The sequence below is a fragment of the Leptodactylus fuscus genome, chromosome 7 (genome assembly GCF_031893055.1).
Source record: "Leptodactylus fuscus isolate aLepFus1 chromosome 7, aLepFus1.hap2, whole genome shotgun sequence".
Classification (NCBI taxonomy): domain Eukaryota; kingdom Metazoa; phylum Chordata; class Amphibia; order Anura; family Leptodactylidae; genus Leptodactylus; species Leptodactylus fuscus.
In genome coordinates, this window is record NC_134271.1 from 16,189,138 (window position 1) to 16,206,829 (window position 17,692).

Sequence of the window (17,692 nt, forward strand, 5' to 3'; positions counted from 1 at the left end):
CCCCTAAGTAAAGATATGATAGGGCTCTGCCTGTGTCCATTACTCTGCTACAGTTAATGTCCATTGCTGTTATCCCGTGATGGATGACAGCACTGAACATCAATAAGAGTTGTGTGAACGTGGCCTTAGAGGACCTTTACAGCTTCTGACTGATCATGGCTGTCCGTCATAGTCAGGCTAGTGGAGTCGGAGTGGTGCTTTGGCCTCCTGACTGCTCAGCTCTGGTATTAGGATGACCAATAGGCAGGAAACAGGGTGGTCAGTGTGGTATATGACACAAGATGACGGGTAAGGATGAGCGATCAGGCCCTAGTAGATAACAATGGGAGAAATGAACACTAAAAACCTGGTTAAGGCCACACGCTGCAAAACACAGGTAACCCATGTGGCAGTAACAACAAAACAGAGAAAATCCCAAAACTACTTGTGTTTTTCTCCTCATCCCATATAAGACCAAGATGAAACCGCTGCATTTTCTTCAGTGTTTTTCCTGTAGCGGGCTAGAAAATCTCATTCACAGCTAAAAACATGGCCATAACATGCGACCCCAGCCTAAAGGGGTTCTCTAGCTCCAAAAGAACACTGCAAGTCATCTTAGAGCATTTGCTACTTTTTTCTTAAAGGAATTAGACATCTTTAAAATGTGTTCTCTGAGACGTGGATATGGAAATACTTGGTATACTGTATCAGATGGGGAAGGGTCCGACCCCCACTGATACAAGAGGAGGCAAAAAAAGCCATGTGGTGCTAACATGACATTATAGGCCTCTTCAATCATAATGGGGGGGTAGGGAGTTGTTGCCCATCCTAAGAAACCAACCAGAGTGCTGCGGGAAAAACCACAATGCGTTCCCTCCACGTGGTTTTTTTCCCGCAGTGCTTAAAAGGGATTCTACCATTAAAAGCTTTTTTTTGTGGATAAGATGTCGGAATAGCCTTTAGAAAGGCTATTCGTCTCTTACCTTTAGATGTGGTCTCCGCCGTTCCTTAGAAATACCGATTTTAACTGGTATGCAAATGAGTTCTCTCACAGCAATGGGGGCGTCCCCACCGCTGCCAGAGAAATGTCTCCAGCGACGCCTCCTTCTTCGTCCGCAGCGTCTTCTTCCGGTGCAGGCTCGTATCTTCTAGGCCTCGGGCAGAGCAGACTGCACAGGTACACAGGCTACGGGAAAATGGCTGCTTGCACAGTATTGCTAGCGGCCATTTTCCCGTGGCCTGTGCGCCTGCGCAGTCTGCTCTGCTCAAGGCCCGAGGCCTAGAAGTTACGAGCCTGCGCCGGAAGAAGACATTGAAGATGACGCTGCGGACGAAGGAGGCGGCGGCGCTGGAGACACTTCTCCGGCAGCGGTGGGGACGTCCCCATCACTGCGAGAGAACTCATTTGCATACCGGTAAAAAACGGTATTTCTAAGGAATGGCGCAGCGGAGACCACATCTAAAGGTAAGAGATGAATAGCCTTTCTAAAGTCTATTCTGACGTCTTATCCACAAAAAAAAGGTTTTAGTGGTAGAATCTCTTTAAGGTTGTGGACACACCAGCAGTTTTTGACACAAGTTTGAGTCAAAGCTAGGAATGAAGAAATACAAGGGAATGAAGAAAGATAAAGCAAGAAATCATAGCATGTTGGGACAATCCCTTTAAGCAGGGCCTGTGCACCCGGCCTAGAGACATTAGGGAGCGGAGTTAGTGTGAGGGTCTAATAACGGGGTCTTCACATTACATTCAGTCATTATAAAGACCTGCAGATTCTTATACATTTGGTTGAGGTGATACGCGAGGAGCGGCGCTCTAGTTTTTCTTTGCTCTCTTCAGGAATCGGGCGCGCAATCCCTTGTTCATGTTCATGGCGAGTTTCATAGAAAGGCAAATGGGGAGCAGAGATTCGGTGACCCAGCCCTGAGGGTAGAAGGACAGAGTCACAGGTCAGGGGGAGGATATAACACAGACCAGGTAAAGTATCCAGGTGAAGGCCTAGGGGCGCCAGAACCTTACCATGATAGCATGCGCCAGGTAGCCATTAGTCTGGGTCTGTAAGCCGACAGTATTCAGTGCCGACCTCACGTAGGCTTCAGGGCTTGGCTTGTCCCAAGTCGGTTTGCGAACTTTGCTCAGTTTAGTGGCCACAAAGAAGGGGAGAACGCTCTGCAGACAGAAGGGTATACAGAAGAGACGTCAGCAAGTGGTCCCGAGCCTCAATGCAAGTCTACATAATGTATGAACATCTACCACCCAATATACATCGTGTGGGACTTGTGCCATCACCTACTGTAGATTTGGCTACACCTGCGCCTGTCTTGTACTGCATTATATGGCCATAGACATTGGTATGAGCAAGGCTAGCTGCAGATCTATGCTGCGGCCACAAGATGGCAGCAAAAGTCATCAGATTCTCTGACAGCAGCTCGTCCGCCGTACATGGCGCAGGATTGTCAGACACTTCTATACGGGAATCCCTTCTTACCCATCGCCCTAGTGTCGCTCAGGGCTAATATTCTCAGCCTTTCTGGGGTACACTGTATAGTGGCCGTGCATGGTAATGCGGCTCAGCCCCATTCACATTGGTCATGTGACAGATAAACGTGACATCATATATGGCCTGTTAATCAGAAGGGGGGCTCAGGGAATGCCACTACTACGTTTTTAATAGCTGATCTGAGGGGGTCTCGTGTGTTGAACCCCAGTGCTCTTCAATCAGTAACCGATCCTAATGTGTGGCTAAAGACTGATAACCCCTTTAATGTTCCCATTGCAGCCCCCGAGATTGATCCCTGGAGCACTTACCATCCCCCCACTCCCCCTCGGGCTCTAGCATCCAATCACGAGACCCCCAGAGCTGTCATTTAGAGCCAAGGGGTCCATGATGTATCCAGCACAGAGACCCCCCCCCCCCACATTACCATCATCCCCCATATGTATATAGGTTTATGCCGCTCTCCCCATACATCTCTATCAGCGGGTCAGATAACCGGACTCCTCCATATCCCCCTCCCCCCATTTTTTCCTTCGCTTATTTTAATAAAACATAAGGCAGAGCCGATAAAATAAAGAAATCAAATTTCGACCAACGAGGCGCCGAGGAGGCGAGGACGTCACGCACTCCGGTGCTTGAGAACGTGATCTCCTTGTTGCCAAGACATCCGCTGTTGCCATGGAGACCACACAATAACAAGGCTCCTCGGCAGCGACGCGTTTCACTCACCTGCACGGTGACACCCTTACTCTTGTACTCGGCGTGCAGACCCCGCGAGAAGAAATCCACAAAAGCCTGCGCAGCGACATGAAAAGGGGGGGAAAGCATCAGCAATGGCGGAAACGTACTACAACTCCCAGGAAACCTAAGGGGGCAAAAGCAGCTTCCCCTAGGCCAGGGGTAGGGAACGTACGGCTCTCCAGCTGTTGCAAGACTACAACTCCCAGCATGCATACTGGCTCTGCTGTTCTTGGAACTCCCATGGAAGTGAATGGAGCATGCTGGGAGTTGTAGTTTCGCAGCAGCTGGAGAGCCGAAGGTTCCCTACCCCTGTCCTAGGCTATAGAGGAGGTCGGAGCCCCTAATATAGCTGCAGATCCAACTCTCCCCCTGCCCTGAAAATATGGTGTATGTACCAAATATCCCCAGAAAATTCCTGTCCTGGGCAGTGCCCTGTGTATGGAGCGGAAGTGACGGGGCCGCGGCTACACGGCGACCATGACATATATCACACGGCCTAGTAGGACAGTATAAAGCTGGTGACATTGCCTACAAGTTGCCGTTGCTCAGGCGTCACCCAAAATCCAGAAGGTTTAGGCTTCTATTGGCAACTTAAGGGTCACAAGGCAAACACATTCGCATATGGCCGCAGGCGCGTGGAGGAATCCAGGCCGCAAATTCTGATTCGGTACACCAGCCAGAACCCAGGCAGGAGAGGGGGCTCCTTGCATTATAGTGATCCAGTGGATCCCCTCCTGCCGCGGCGTCACTGCCCCGTACTCTGTATAGTATAGGACACCAGAGTCGCAGGGGGGTTGGGATCACTACGGTGCAATCTCCTGACTGTGTCCGATTACAGACTGGATTATCGTGTGTATGGCGCCTTTCCAAGACGAGAAGGTATACGGTGACGCCAAAAGTTGCCTTATCTAGGCCTCATTTATGGAGTCTGGGGTCTGATGCTTGTAGGATGTGTCTGATATCACGGCTGTGGACAATCCCCCTCCATACTGTCCCCGCTGTATAGTCCGAATAGCAAGGAAGACATGTTTGGGTAATAAGTGTATCCTGATAAACCCCACCCCTCCCCCGACAAACCCTACCCCATAGCAAGCCATGCCCGATCACAGCCGCCGTGTCCCTACCAGATTTTCAGGTGTTGCCCGGTACCTACCTTAGTAGCGGAGTAGACGGTCAGTAGGGGTACGGGGTACATGCCGCTGGCAGAGGAGATATTCAGGATCACACCCTTGGATCTGAAACACACAAATGGCATACAGTGACCTCCATGGCTCTGACATCTGATAATCCGGCACTGAACTGCAGACATCTTGAATTTCACAAGCCCGAGAAGACTGGGTGTCATCTAATAATCTGGAATATTTGATAATCCGGCAGATGAAGGATATTAGATATTTCTATATGGCACATATTACAGTAATATATACACATATACGAAAACTGAAGGCAGGGAGACAGAAGGAGTGGCAGGGGGCTCAATAGGTGACAGGTGCCACCTCTAGGGGCGCTCAGTAGTCCCCCCTAATCAATGACATTGAGCCCCGCTTCCTCTTCTCCAGCAGCGACTTCACGTCCATTGGTCACATGACCATGCTGCAGCTCAGTTGTATTCCAAACAATGCAATACCAAGCATGGCCACTATACAATGTGCGGCGCTATGTTTGCAAAGCCGTGAGCAGACAACCCCTTTAAGATCGACCAATGCAACGGTTATCCCAATATGCATGGCCCCGGCAGATAGGATTGCCTATAGGGGGCAGTAACTGCCTCACCCTCTGTACTAGGACAAACAATTAATAGCCAGGGGTTCCCCGCTGACCTATCTAATCCTACAGATGCCGGTGTAGCCGCTGCCCGCTGGGCTCGCCCGTCAGGCGCTGCCTTGCTGTTTTGTTTACACGCTGCCATCTCTACCATGGCTGTAATGCTGCAGCCTGACGGCAGGTAATCCCGAAAGATCCGCCCACTCCCCTCCGCTGTAATTCCCCCCTAAGAATAGAAAACTGTTCAGACTGTATTGATGACTCAGACCTCTCTCTAAAAAAGAAAATCACCACAAGAGCGTTGAGGAGAGCTGAAGGATTCCACGATGGCGGTGACTCACCCTCCGTCCTCGTGAGTCACCTCCGATCGCTCCAGCCTCGCCAACATGGAGGCCGAACGGATTAGTCACCAGAATGAATTGTTCAAAGAAAAGGAATCTCCCCTGTAAATAATAATGAGGTCCTGTCTGGGCAGTGACTAACCTCTCCAGCATCCCGGGCAACACCAGGCGCGTCATCTGCAAGAGACAAGAACACATGAGAGAGAAGAGCGCCACTGTAGTCATCAGGATAGCTCTGGTATTACAGGATAAGTAATGTATGTACACAGTGACTGCATCAGCAGAATAGTGAGCGCAGCTCTGGAGTATAATACAGGATGTAACTCAGGATCAGTACAGGATAAGTAATGTAATGTATGTACACAGTGACTGCACTAGCAGAATAGTGAGCGCAGCTCTGGAGTAGAATACAGGATAAGTAATGTAATGTATGTACACAGTGACTGTACCAGCAGAATAGTGAGTGCAGCTCTGGAGTATAATACAGGATGTAACTCAGGATCAGTACAGGATAAGTAATGTAATGTATGTACACAGTGACTGTACCAGCAGAATAGTGAGCGCAGCTCTGGAGTATAATACAGGATGTAACTCAGGATCACTACAGGATAAGTAATGTAATGTATGTACACAGTGACTGTACCAGCAGAATAGTGAGCGCAGCTCTGGAGTATAATACAGGATAAGTAATGTAATGTATGTACACAGTGACTGCACCAGCAGAATAGTGAGCGCAGCTCTGGAGTATAATACAGGATAAGTAATGTAACGTATGTACACAGTGACTGCACCAGCAGAATAGTGAGCGCAGCTCTGGAGTATAATACAGGATAAGTAATGTAATGTATGTACACAGTGACTGTACCAGCAGAATAGTGAGCGCAGCTCTGGAGTATAATACAGGATATGTAATGTAATGTATGTACACAGTGACTGTACCAGCAGAATAGTGAGCGCAGCTCTGGAGTATAATACAGGATGTAACTCAGGATCAGTACAGGATATGTAATTGGGAAACACTTGTCATACACCCCAGACAATGGATCATTGCCCAAATTTAAAGGTAGCTTCACCCACTGCTGCCCTTCCTCTCATCCTATATGACCCCCTGCCCCTCGACACTACTAACATTCCAGCACACAGGTTTGTATTTGCTGCCGCTGATCCCATACTGTAGTCAGATCTGCGGCCATTGGTTCCTCGCGCCTCGTCTAATAACGGGTAATCCTAATGATGTCAATGAGGCGGCAGCTAAAGCTCACACATTAGGGGGAAAAAAAACAAACAAAACACAAACACAATTCCCGCTGCAAAACGCGTCCGTGCCGAGTATTTCCTTGTGAGCTCAGCCAAGCACCGCAATGCAAAGGAGGTGTTAAAAAAAAAAAAAAAAAAAAAATTAAAAATGGAAGAAAAAAGTACAAAAAAAAAATAAAAATAAAAAAATAAAATATAAAAAAAATAAATAAAAATATAAAATATAAACAGAAAATATAAAAACAGCAATTTTTTCCCCAAAAAGATGGGGGGAGGGGGGGATGGCGAATAGGAGCGGCAGCCTGGGATCGGTGCTGGAGCCAGACGTGGAGACGATGGGAGGGATGTGGGTGAGATGCACTGTGTGGGCGGAAGTTGTGTGGGTGAATGCTCGCTGCGTAGGCGTCTGTTTCAGACATTCCCCTGAACAACACCAACTAACAAGGATGTCTTCCTCAAGTAATAGGGAGTGCGGGGATTAGGAAGCCATCTTCACCAAGCGCCCGGAATAACGAAATAGAACAGAGAAAAGGGGGAAAAAAATCCTAAAAAAAATACAATAAATAAATAATACTATAACAAGTGAAGGGGGGGATGGAATCATTTTCAAAGAAAATCCAGACAGTTTGGACTGGGAGACGTTGTGATGGCAAAACACAGGACGGGAGCAGATGGTTCGGAGAAGAAAGGGAAAAAAAAAAAAAAAAACCTGCGTTCAGTCTGTTACTTCTAAGAAGTTTGGCGACAATCCGGGCCCATATGGCAAAAAAAAAAAAAAAAAACGCAGAGGATCCCACAAATAACTCCTCCACCCCCCTATAAAATACGAGCTCCCGGGACTGGTCATTTTTTTAATTAATATATATATATATATATATATATATATATATATATATATATATATATATATATATATATATATAATTTTTGACAAAACCTAAAGAGCGCTTCCCCTTTAACCCCTTCATGTATAGCCTACGACATCTTAAAGGGGCTTCCCATGAATACAACTATCCTGAGAATTTACCCCTGGGGATCCCCCTTGTACCCCCTCTGGTGGTTGTGCAGGCGCGTTGCTACTCTAGTCACGACTATATCCAGCAGTCCCATGTAAATCAATGAAGCTGCTGAATGCCTATGGGGGGTAGAAGAAGATCATGAATTCTGCGTATTGCATGTCTTACTGTTTAACCCCTTAGATGTTACATTCACTAACAACCGTGGCATCCAAGTGGTTAAATGGACCCTTCAGTGGATTATCGGGACATAATGAAGCCCCTCCAGGTCGGCCATCTTTGTAACCCTAAAGGGTGTGTATCAGTTTCACACTGTCAGGCGTTATATACTGTAATACAGATACGCCGTGTGTTATACCAGCGATCAAGAGATCATGTGATCAAGTCCGCTAGTGGGATGTATTCATACATTTAATATAAAAAATATTGGCTCTGCTACACGCTTGGGGAGACACAAAAATCCAGGACCGCTAATCCGTTTTATGGAAAGCTGGGTGACAACCAATACATATTACATCCCAGCTTCCTCCGTTGTCAGCCAGCTTTCCCCAGACATGGACAGATTTGCCTTTCGGGAGCCTGGGAAAGCTGAGTGACATCATGTGAAAGCCGGGTGGACATTCTGCTCGTCACACAGCTTTCCCAGAAACAGAAATTTGGATAGGAATTAGCTTTTCTGTGATCTTTTCACAAAGATCAATCTACCCATATCTGGTGTGTTATTGTTTAAGGGGGTATTTTTGTCATTTTGACTTAAAGGGGTTTTTCAGGCCCAAATTGATTTCTCACACTAATGCCTGTCCACAGGATAGGTCATTGGTATGGGATCTGTCTAGGTCTGACAACGAGACCCCACACAGATCAGCTGATCCGGGAAGCCTCCAGGTGTCAGAAGCTGCTAGTGAACGGGGAGCAGTTCCCCCCGAAAATCACCACTATGCAGAAAACGGGGATGCAGCTTCCCCTGAGGGTGTCGGAACAGCTGATCTGTGGGGTCCGGGTGTCAGACTTCCCAAGAATCAAATACTGACAACTGGATAGGGAAGAAGTGACTTATTTGGGTCCGACCACTGTCAGCCCGCCAGACCGCGTCATGTCAACGCCCAGAGCTGAAACAGTGCCACCTACTGGATCCAACCAGGTGAGGGAGGACTAACTTCTAACCGTAGTCATAAGGACGCCCCCAATACAAGGAGAGATGAGAAGATCAAGAACGGAAACCTATGGCGTACCTTACAGACAGACGTGATGTTCACGGAGATCAACTTGTCCAAGGTCTGAAAAAGACAAAGAGAAGGAAACCATGACAAGGATATAGGAGTACGTTCCATGCAGATGTATATACAGGTCAGCCATGTGTGGGGTATGTCCACCTGGTATTTAGTAGTTACAGTATGTAGACTTTTCCGCCACAGATTACTGATGTGGATTTCATGTGACAAATGGATGACCAGTGTGTGAATCCATGGCAGAAGGCCCAGGGTCAGTCATGGATTCCAGGCCGGTGTCAGATTTATCAGCACGTTCAGAGTTGCCCATTGGTTTGAGGCTAATAATGTGTATTTTATGGCCTTTTAGTCACCTCATAAATCTGTAGGTCCAGCTTGGCCAAGTACAAGAGAGCAGGGGAGACAAGTAGTCGGAGACACTTTGCTGCCCTTTATCTCCGAGTGAACACGAATGACCTGACAAGTAAAAATCCAACATTTCCAACATAACATTAAGGCGTCATGGCCATGACAAAGATCGTGGCGTTGCCCAATGGTAGTGAATGGAGAAAAATGGCTGCTTACACGGTAAGTAAGCGGCCATTTTCTTGTGGCCTGTGGACAAGCGCAGTCGGCTCTGCCCGAGGCCTAGAAGCTTGAACCCAGCTCCAGAAGAAGACGTGCAGAAAGGCCGTTCTTGAAGAAGATGGAGGCAGCGCTGGAGAGTTCTCTGGCAGCATTGGGACCGCCCCCAGTGCTGTGAGAGATCTCATTTGCATACCGAAGAAAACCCGGATTTCTATAGAACGGCGGCACGGAGAAGACATCTAAAGGTAGGAGAAGAATAGACTTTCTTATGGCTATTCCTAAGTGGTAGGCAGAAAAAAAAATTGTGTTTTAATGATAGGATCCCTTTAAGGAAAGAACATGTCACCCCAGCATCTTTTCTTATGGCTCTGCATTGTGCCGTTCCTCTGTTACTCCTCCTAGAAATTTAAGCATAAATGGGTGTTACCAGTTGGAGGGATGTCACTGCACAGAGTCCCAGAATTGGGAGAAGGGATTGATCCCTACTAAAAGTCCCTTTAAGGTGTGTTCCCATCTGCGTCGTTTCCTGATCTTGAGGGCCCTCACTGACCATAATGGGGTCCGGTCAGATAGTCAGGGTTTTCGCCCCGGACATTGCCGGACGAAAAAGTTCCTTTTCGTGCATGATTTTAGCCAGACACTGACGCCTTAGAAGACGGACGGCGACATATTATATTCTGAGTACTCACGTTATCCAGGTCGGGAATATCAAGAAAATACTCCGGGTATTCGTAAGAAACTCCCACGTTGTTCACTGCAAAGACAAGACATGACATTTAAAGGGGTATTCCGAGCTTACAGAGTGGCACCATGTTGCTTTATGACCGGGAAGAGGGGGAGGGGCATTAATCCTGAGACTAGAGGGGCTGCTGTGTCCCCCCTATATAGTCCTTGCCCTGGTCACCAGGCTATGTATGAGATTGAGCGGGGCCGGCTGTAATGCCGGTGGGCCGGGGAAAGCTCTAAAGGGCAACTGCCCCCCTTAACCCTTAGGATCGTCAGAGGTCAGACCCGACCAATCAGAAGGCGACGACACATCCTAACAACATGCAACCGTGTACTAGATGGTCAGCCATTGCACTAAGTAGTAGGACATTTCCCCTGATGGTACCCCATGGTTAGAAATACTGCACCCCCCGTGATCAGCTGACAGTTGGGGCAGTCCAGATCGGACAACCCCTTTAAGAGGACTCTCCAGGTTTTGATATCAAGGAAATGAATTACCGCAAGACGACTTATTTGTATATTACGTTGTACATATTTTTTAAGAATTTTTCACATTTTATTTTTATCATCTGGATTTAAAAAAAAAAAAAAAAAAGTGATGCAATTTTCACTCTGATCACTAATCCTAATAATAGACTAACATTTGCCCATTCTGTAGGAGTTTTCTTTGCAGCAGTGCCCTCATTTACATCACAGACAGGATTACAATAGAAGATAACACTACGATACATAACATCACTGAGCCATCATTACATCACTACCGACAAGAGATGATGTCACAGTTTATCTCCTCCCCCCCCTCCCGGCACAAAACTCTCCCATAGACCTTAATGAGTCAGGTCTAGTCTATTGCTGCCTATGGCCATGACTGTGCTGTAAAGCAGGTCACTAAATGCTGTTAACCGGGCAGAGAAGATGGCCGTCCTCATAATCATGGACAGAAAGCCGCAGGGGGAGGAGAGAGCAGAGACTGTACATATATATGAAGCCAGAGTGACTAGGTGACAGAATGAGAGATCCATAATGGTCAGGTGGGTGGTCTTGGGGTGTAACAAATACAAGGACCGCCCACCTGACAGTAGAGAACATGACTGTGCCGAAACTAACTGTACAGATTGCTCAGGAACGGTGGGGGCTAGAGAAAAAATTCCAACAGTGAAGCAACAACTATTAAAGGATGCAAAGATTTGTAGGTGGTGACAAGTCCTCTCTGAGGGCACATCTATATTGGGGTGGATTTGGAGCAAAGGTGATGTGGATTTCACTGTATGTGAGTTGCGACATCTCGTGTCAATGTATCCTGCAGAAATAGAAGAGGAATCTGAATCAGACCCCCCCAAATTCCTCTCCACTTTCCGCCCCTCTGGATGAAGAGGCTGCAGAATCTGCGACAACTTAGACCAGGGTCCTGTGGAAATTTGTCCCCGATTTTGCAGCAGACTCTGCTACAAAATCAGGACCAAATTGTGCCGTGTGAACACGCCTTAAGGTCCTGCAAAGTGACAAAAATCGTTTATATATATCTGATCCTGAGAAAGCTGGGTGATCACTCACTAAAGCTAATATTACATCACAGACGCCTGGATGTGTCCGGTTACAGGGGCAGGAGGGCATTGCCGCAAAATGAGGCAGTTGTACCATTCAGAGTTTTGGGAAAGCTGGGTGATTACTCAATAGGACGGACATGACATCTTCCATAGCTGTCCTGGGCTCCTGCATGTGTATTTTTCCATCGCCCTGCTTCGATTTCTGCCTCCCATTGATAACAATAGGACAAGGCTCACGTTGGATTTTTGCAGCCTCATCTTCCTCCAGATCAGACGCACGATACAACATAATACACATTGCTCATGCAGATTATTTTGGGGGGGGAAATTTGCAGCACATCTGCTTTCTGGCGCAGATTTCAAAGCAGAGCTTTCTGGTCCCACAGGTTTCAGTCTGATGGAGAGGATTCTGCACATAGCGGCGGGCCCGTACATCCCCCTTCCTGTAACAAAGCAGCGTATGACCTCACATACTCACCCGTGTAGGGTCTTCAGTTTCTGCAAGTCATTCAATACAGGGAACGGCCGGGGTGAGATAATGCAGAGGAAGAACGGATGACATCCGCTGAAGGTGACACCGACTGAGCCCCAACCAATGCTCCCAAGTGTAAACCAGCTGCAATACAATATACCCCGGCCTCGCTGGTGTCTGAATCATACTGTAGGAACGGCCATCAATGGGCTACAGGTAAACTATAGGACTGGCCATGGCCGAAATGTTAGACCCCGCCCTCTGTCCATATAGGTCCTATATACTGACCAGACACACCCTGACAAATAACATAGTACTACCAGGGCTTAAAGGGGTTGTCCAGGTTGCCTTACTTCCTCCTGCACTTTCTTCATACTGGACCCAGGGTTTCCAGACTGGTTCCTACCCCAGGAACATGATCGGGACAAGGCCTGACCCAAGGGTCGCTGCAGGAAGGTTTGGAAAGGAAGGGGGGTAGGCGCTGGTTCTGATCATGTGACCAGGGGTCCAGAATTTCTCTGTTGGTTCAGCATAAAGAAACCAACAGAGAAAGTAAGGCAAGTTAAAGGCGATGAAGAGGGATACTTGTCTGTACAAGGTTTCGGTAGGATATACGTGGCACCACCCTCGTCCCATACTGTATCCTGGTGCCATCTCCTCCCCAGGTAAAGCACACACACCCGACATGATGTAACACGGGGTCGGTCAGACAGGCGACCGCTTCCATTGTTCCATGGTCCAGTTCTGATGGTCAGGTACCTACTGTAGGCACTTTTGGAAGTGGTCAAGGCTCAGCATGGGTCCTCTGACTAGTCTTTCCTCTTACACACATCAAGGAGCACTGGGCACACATGACCTTGTCTCCAGGTCCCCAGTTGTCCGTCCTTGAGCCATTTTTGGTAGGTACCGGCCACTACATACTGGGAACTCCCCACAAGACCAGCCCAGAGTCATTACAATTCGGTAAAAATCTCTCAGCTTCTTAGGCTCCATGCACATACGGGTCCATGATAAGATAGCATGCGGATGATTCCCATGTGCCCCCATGCCCTCCACAGACCCATACAATGTCAAGTAGTGAGCCCAGGCCACAAAAAGAACAAGAATAGGCCCCGTCCTGAGCTGTGGCCCCCTGATAATACCTGGACGTGTGTATGGAGTCATAAGAAAATGATGGGTCAGTGTACTAGCCACTAAAAACAGGTTCATGTGCTTTACACTTACAATTCCCCATTTTGATCTTGCTGCCTAAGGCTAGGTTCTGCTTGGGGACCCCCCTAATCTGCATAAAAAAGTGGTTACCTTAGGAAAACCACGGACCCCATGCACTATAATGGGGTTTGTGTGGTTTCCGGCAAAAAACGCAGAATAGGGAACAGAATCCCTGGTGTGAATCCAGCCTAATAGAGTTCACCCCAGACAGACGCCATTGTCACCCTATAACCAACGTTACTGGTTTTATCTTACGGCTGATCATTGTCTACCCTATATGGCATCATGAAGTCAACCATCAACTCCTGTAGGCGCACATACACTCAGCGGACACTAGATGGCGGCAGACACCAAGGATCCGAGACGCAGTTTTTCCGCAGAATGAAAATAGTTCGTGCCAGATCATCTAAACTCACTGGATGATTCCCCAAAGCTGTCTGAATGGAAAGTGCACAAATGTAAAACCTACAGTAAAGCGACAGCTATGGAGGGGCTCTGGCTCCCGGACAAGAGAGGAGTAAGTCTTTATGTATATAGACGTATATGGTTTGCAGCCCCTCTGCTCTGACCCAGCTGCACCCCAATAACTGCAAACTGGGGGAACAAAGTGCACAAAAAAGACTGAATCCCCCAGCGGAGCCTGCTAGGGGGAACATCAGCTCATGAAATGGAGTCTCATTGGGTGAGGGTCACCCAAAACTTATGTTAAAGGGAATCCATAAGGTCAATTTGGGACACTAAAACCAACCATAGGTCCTTATAGACCGGGGGTTTAGTGTCCCAAATACACCCGCATTTTAAAAATAAACCTATATACTTGCATACAGAAGGGTCTCATTGGACTCCTCTCTGGTGCTCCCGGGGTCTGCGCAGTTCTTTAGTGAGGCGAGGACGTACACCGTGTAAGTGCCAGAGATACGGGGCGAGGGGAACTCCTCTGGGTTTAGTGAACAACTGCGCCGGCGTGAGCAGTACATCGGAGGGGCGAGGAGAAAGCTTTATCGTATATCTCCGGCAACAATGTCTTTCCAACAGGACAATCTGGGACACTAAATCCCCGGTCCATAATACCTGGGGGTGGTTCAGTGTCCCAAATCGTCCTGACGGACTCCCTTTACCAATATCCCATCCCCCCTGCACCTTTTCGCAAACTTTACACAAGTCACTTACCCAAGACCCCGATCTCCAGGCCCCTCAGACCTGCCGCAATGTGGTCATAGATCTCTGCGGGTTTCCCAAAATCTGCAGCGATGACCTTGGTCTCCACGTTAAATTTCTCTCCTGGGAAAAAAAGATTTTAAAAAAAAACAGTAGGTTATTACAATGGGCGCTCATAGGGTGGCCGCAATAAAAGGCGAAACCTGCGCCTATGGGTGGTGTTAGTGCAAGTAAGAGCATGTTCACATGTAAAGGATTTGATGCAGATTCTGCACATTACTTGATGATGACTGAAGAGTAGGGTTGAGCGATCGTGTTCGGAAAAGATCGGATTCGGATCGGCGATCGAGAAAATTTCACGGTCACGATTGGAATTCGGAACACGATCTTTTTAGGTGGGATCGAGATCGGTGATTATTTCCCACAATGCTTTGCTACTGGCCAAGCATTGTGGGAAAAGCTAACAATGTCAGCCTTCACGCTGAGTATACGGTCCGCTCATTCTGAGCGGAGTGTATACTCAGTGTGAAGGCTCCGCTGCGGTCCCATAGGAATGAATGGAAGCAGCCGGCACACAGCCATAACCCCCTGCGCGCCGGCTGCGTCCATTCATTTTAATGGGAGACTAGCTATCATCTCTAGTAGCTACTTACCTGCAGAGATGGCTGGTCCAGTGTTCGGTGTTCTCGTTCTTCTTCGCTTCGATGTCCCCGCCTACCAGGTTAGTGTTAAAGAGCTAGGAAGAAGGCGGGGCTTGTGGCTTAGGAGAGTGTGGGCGGGTACAGGGCGGGGAGACGTGACATCTCCCCTCTCAGTACCCACCCACACTCTCCTAACCTGGGAGGCGGGAGCAGCGAGGTGAAGAAGAATGAGAACACCGGGCACCGGAGCAGCCATCTCTGCAGGTAAATGGACACCAGGGGGGGACTAAGTAGCCAGAGGATTTAAAAAAAATAAATAAATAAATAAAATCACTACACAGCGTGGATTCTAACAATTAAAGTGTTCAATTGTTAGATTCCATGCTGTATAGTGAATAGGATTGTTTTTAAAATCAGATCTCCGATTAGTAAAAAAAATCCCTTTGACTTGCATTGGGATCGGAATTGGAATCTAGATCGGGATCAAATGAAAAATGATTGGAAATCGGATTTCAAAATCGATCCTGAAAAGTCAAGATCGGCTCTACCCTACTGAGGAGACTCATCTACTAGCAGAACAGTGAGAAGGTTTCAGCCCCAGATTTGTGCCGCCCTCCAGGGGAACTATGTAGGATATGGTGGGGACCCTTCTGTACTATCTCACCAAGGTTACATAGGATTACCTGGAATGGACAATCCCTTTAAGGCGTGCAGACATCACATGGTGGATGGACATGGAGGATATGGCATGTTCGGATCAGCTGACTATCCCTTGTCATGTGCATGATGGCCGTGAGCATATCTCCCAATCTATATCTCTAATGGCCGCCCCTTGATGTACGCCACTGTATAGGCCCAGAGCGGTATCCGTCACCTATAGGCTGCATAGTATACCTCTGTGTAGAACAGGATAGGTCATCAATATGTGATCGCATCGGGACCCGCACAGATCAGCTGGTTGATGCCACTTCCTTGTGCCGGTGACTTCGCGTTCATCAGTCACATGGTACAGCAGCAGCTCAGTCCTATTCAAGTGAATGGGGCTGTGATGCAATACCAAGCACAACCACTATACAATACGCGGCGCTGTGTTTGGTATTCAGTCAAAAAAAACCAGGCCGCTGTGCTCATCTCAACACTGCAGCTGATCTGTGGCGGTGCTGGGCACTGGGCTGTCGCTGATCCTGCCCATCACATACTGATGACCTATCCGAAGCCAGAAAAAAACCCTGTATGAAAATTTACAACAGGAAAAAAAAAACGCAATGACATTGTATACCGCGCTGTATACCACCAAAACAGCACCGGATAAACAGCAAGCGGCGCCCTTTATACTTCTATACCATCTCCGCTATGACAGTCTGGTTGGTATGGATATACGTATACTGAATATATAGCCATGGATGGAAGTAAAGCAGGGAAGGGGCCATAATATGTAATGGGGCCCCCACTTATAATACTAGGGTGGTCTCGGATCCAGGGCCCGGTAGACATTGAGGACAGGCTAGTTGGAGTGTCGCGTGGCCCATAGGCCCCCTACTTAGTGACAATTTGCTTCCATTTAAGGTCATCTAGGCCAGACTAGTTGCTAGGAACATGGTGAATGACGAAGTCTTGTTAAAGACGGTTCCTAGGTGGTGTATACCTAACAACCAATCTGTCTCAAATGTGGGTGGAGAATCCTTTAAGGGGTTTACGCACTTTAGTGCAAGTGAGTGGTCGCTACAAAGATGTCCTGACAGTGGGATACAAGGTAAGACTAGTCTGAAGGATGGGCTCATGAGTAGCGGCGGCGATGGCAATGGCTGCCACATCCTCCACCAGAACATGAATGACACACGAGTCTTGCCGGATAGTGGTGTGAACGGACAGAAAGAAAAGAATTAAAGGAGAAGATTTGTATGTGAGGATGAAGGCGATGTGAGGACAGGCCGGACGCGTGCTGCTCCGTGACTCACCGCTCGCTCATCGGCCGCTCGCCCGTCACACAGGTTTTCCTCTTTTGAAGAATAACGGTAAAGTAATCATCTATGGCGAGACGTCAGGGGGATCGGCGCGGCGAAGACAACGCTTTATACACGATTACACCCCTGCAGGTCTCCACACGGGAAAAGCTTAATCAATGAACCCATCGACCCCCCCACTATGGCAGGCAGCGGAGGCAACCAATGTAGAATATGTCATTATATACACATACATGGTATATACATACAGGCACACATATATACTATACCGCACACACACATATACAAACACACTGTACATACATTATATACAAGTTACATCACATATAAACACACACATACATATACCGCACACATAAACATACACATTATACACACTGTACATAATATACTGCACATATATACACATATAAACATACACATACTATACAAACACACTGTACATATATTATATACATATATACGTCACATATAAATACACACATACATATACCACACACAAACATACACATATACACACACTGTAATTATATACTGCACATATAAACACACACACACACACATTATATAGAGTCCTAACATA

General features: G+C 47.6%; 1 protein-coding gene across 1 annotated transcript in view; it reads right to left on the reverse strand.

Annotated features, from left to right (window-relative positions):
- Window positions 1-1,214: 1,214 nt before the first annotated feature.
- HSD17B12 (hydroxysteroid 17-beta dehydrogenase 12) overlaps window positions 1,215-17,692 on the reverse strand; it is a 45,151-nt gene continuing 28,673 nt past the window's right edge. The window contains exons 4-11 of the mRNA XM_075281207.1: window positions 14,517-14,627; window positions 10,079-10,143; window positions 8,826-8,870; window positions 5,463-5,497; window positions 4,369-4,450; window positions 3,204-3,269; window positions 1,997-2,146; window positions 1,215-1,900 (exon numbers count right to left, since the gene is read on the reverse strand). Coding sequence (XP_075137308.1) covers window positions 1,793-1,900; window positions 1,997-2,146; window positions 3,204-3,269; window positions 4,369-4,450; window positions 5,463-5,497; window positions 8,826-8,870; window positions 10,079-10,143; window positions 14,517-14,627 — 662 coding nt within the window. The 3' untranslated portion in view covers window positions 1,215-1,792. The remainder of the gene's footprint in view (window positions 1,901-1,996; window positions 2,147-3,203; window positions 3,270-4,368; window positions 4,451-5,462; window positions 5,498-8,825; window positions 8,871-10,078; window positions 10,144-14,516; window positions 14,628-17,692) is intronic.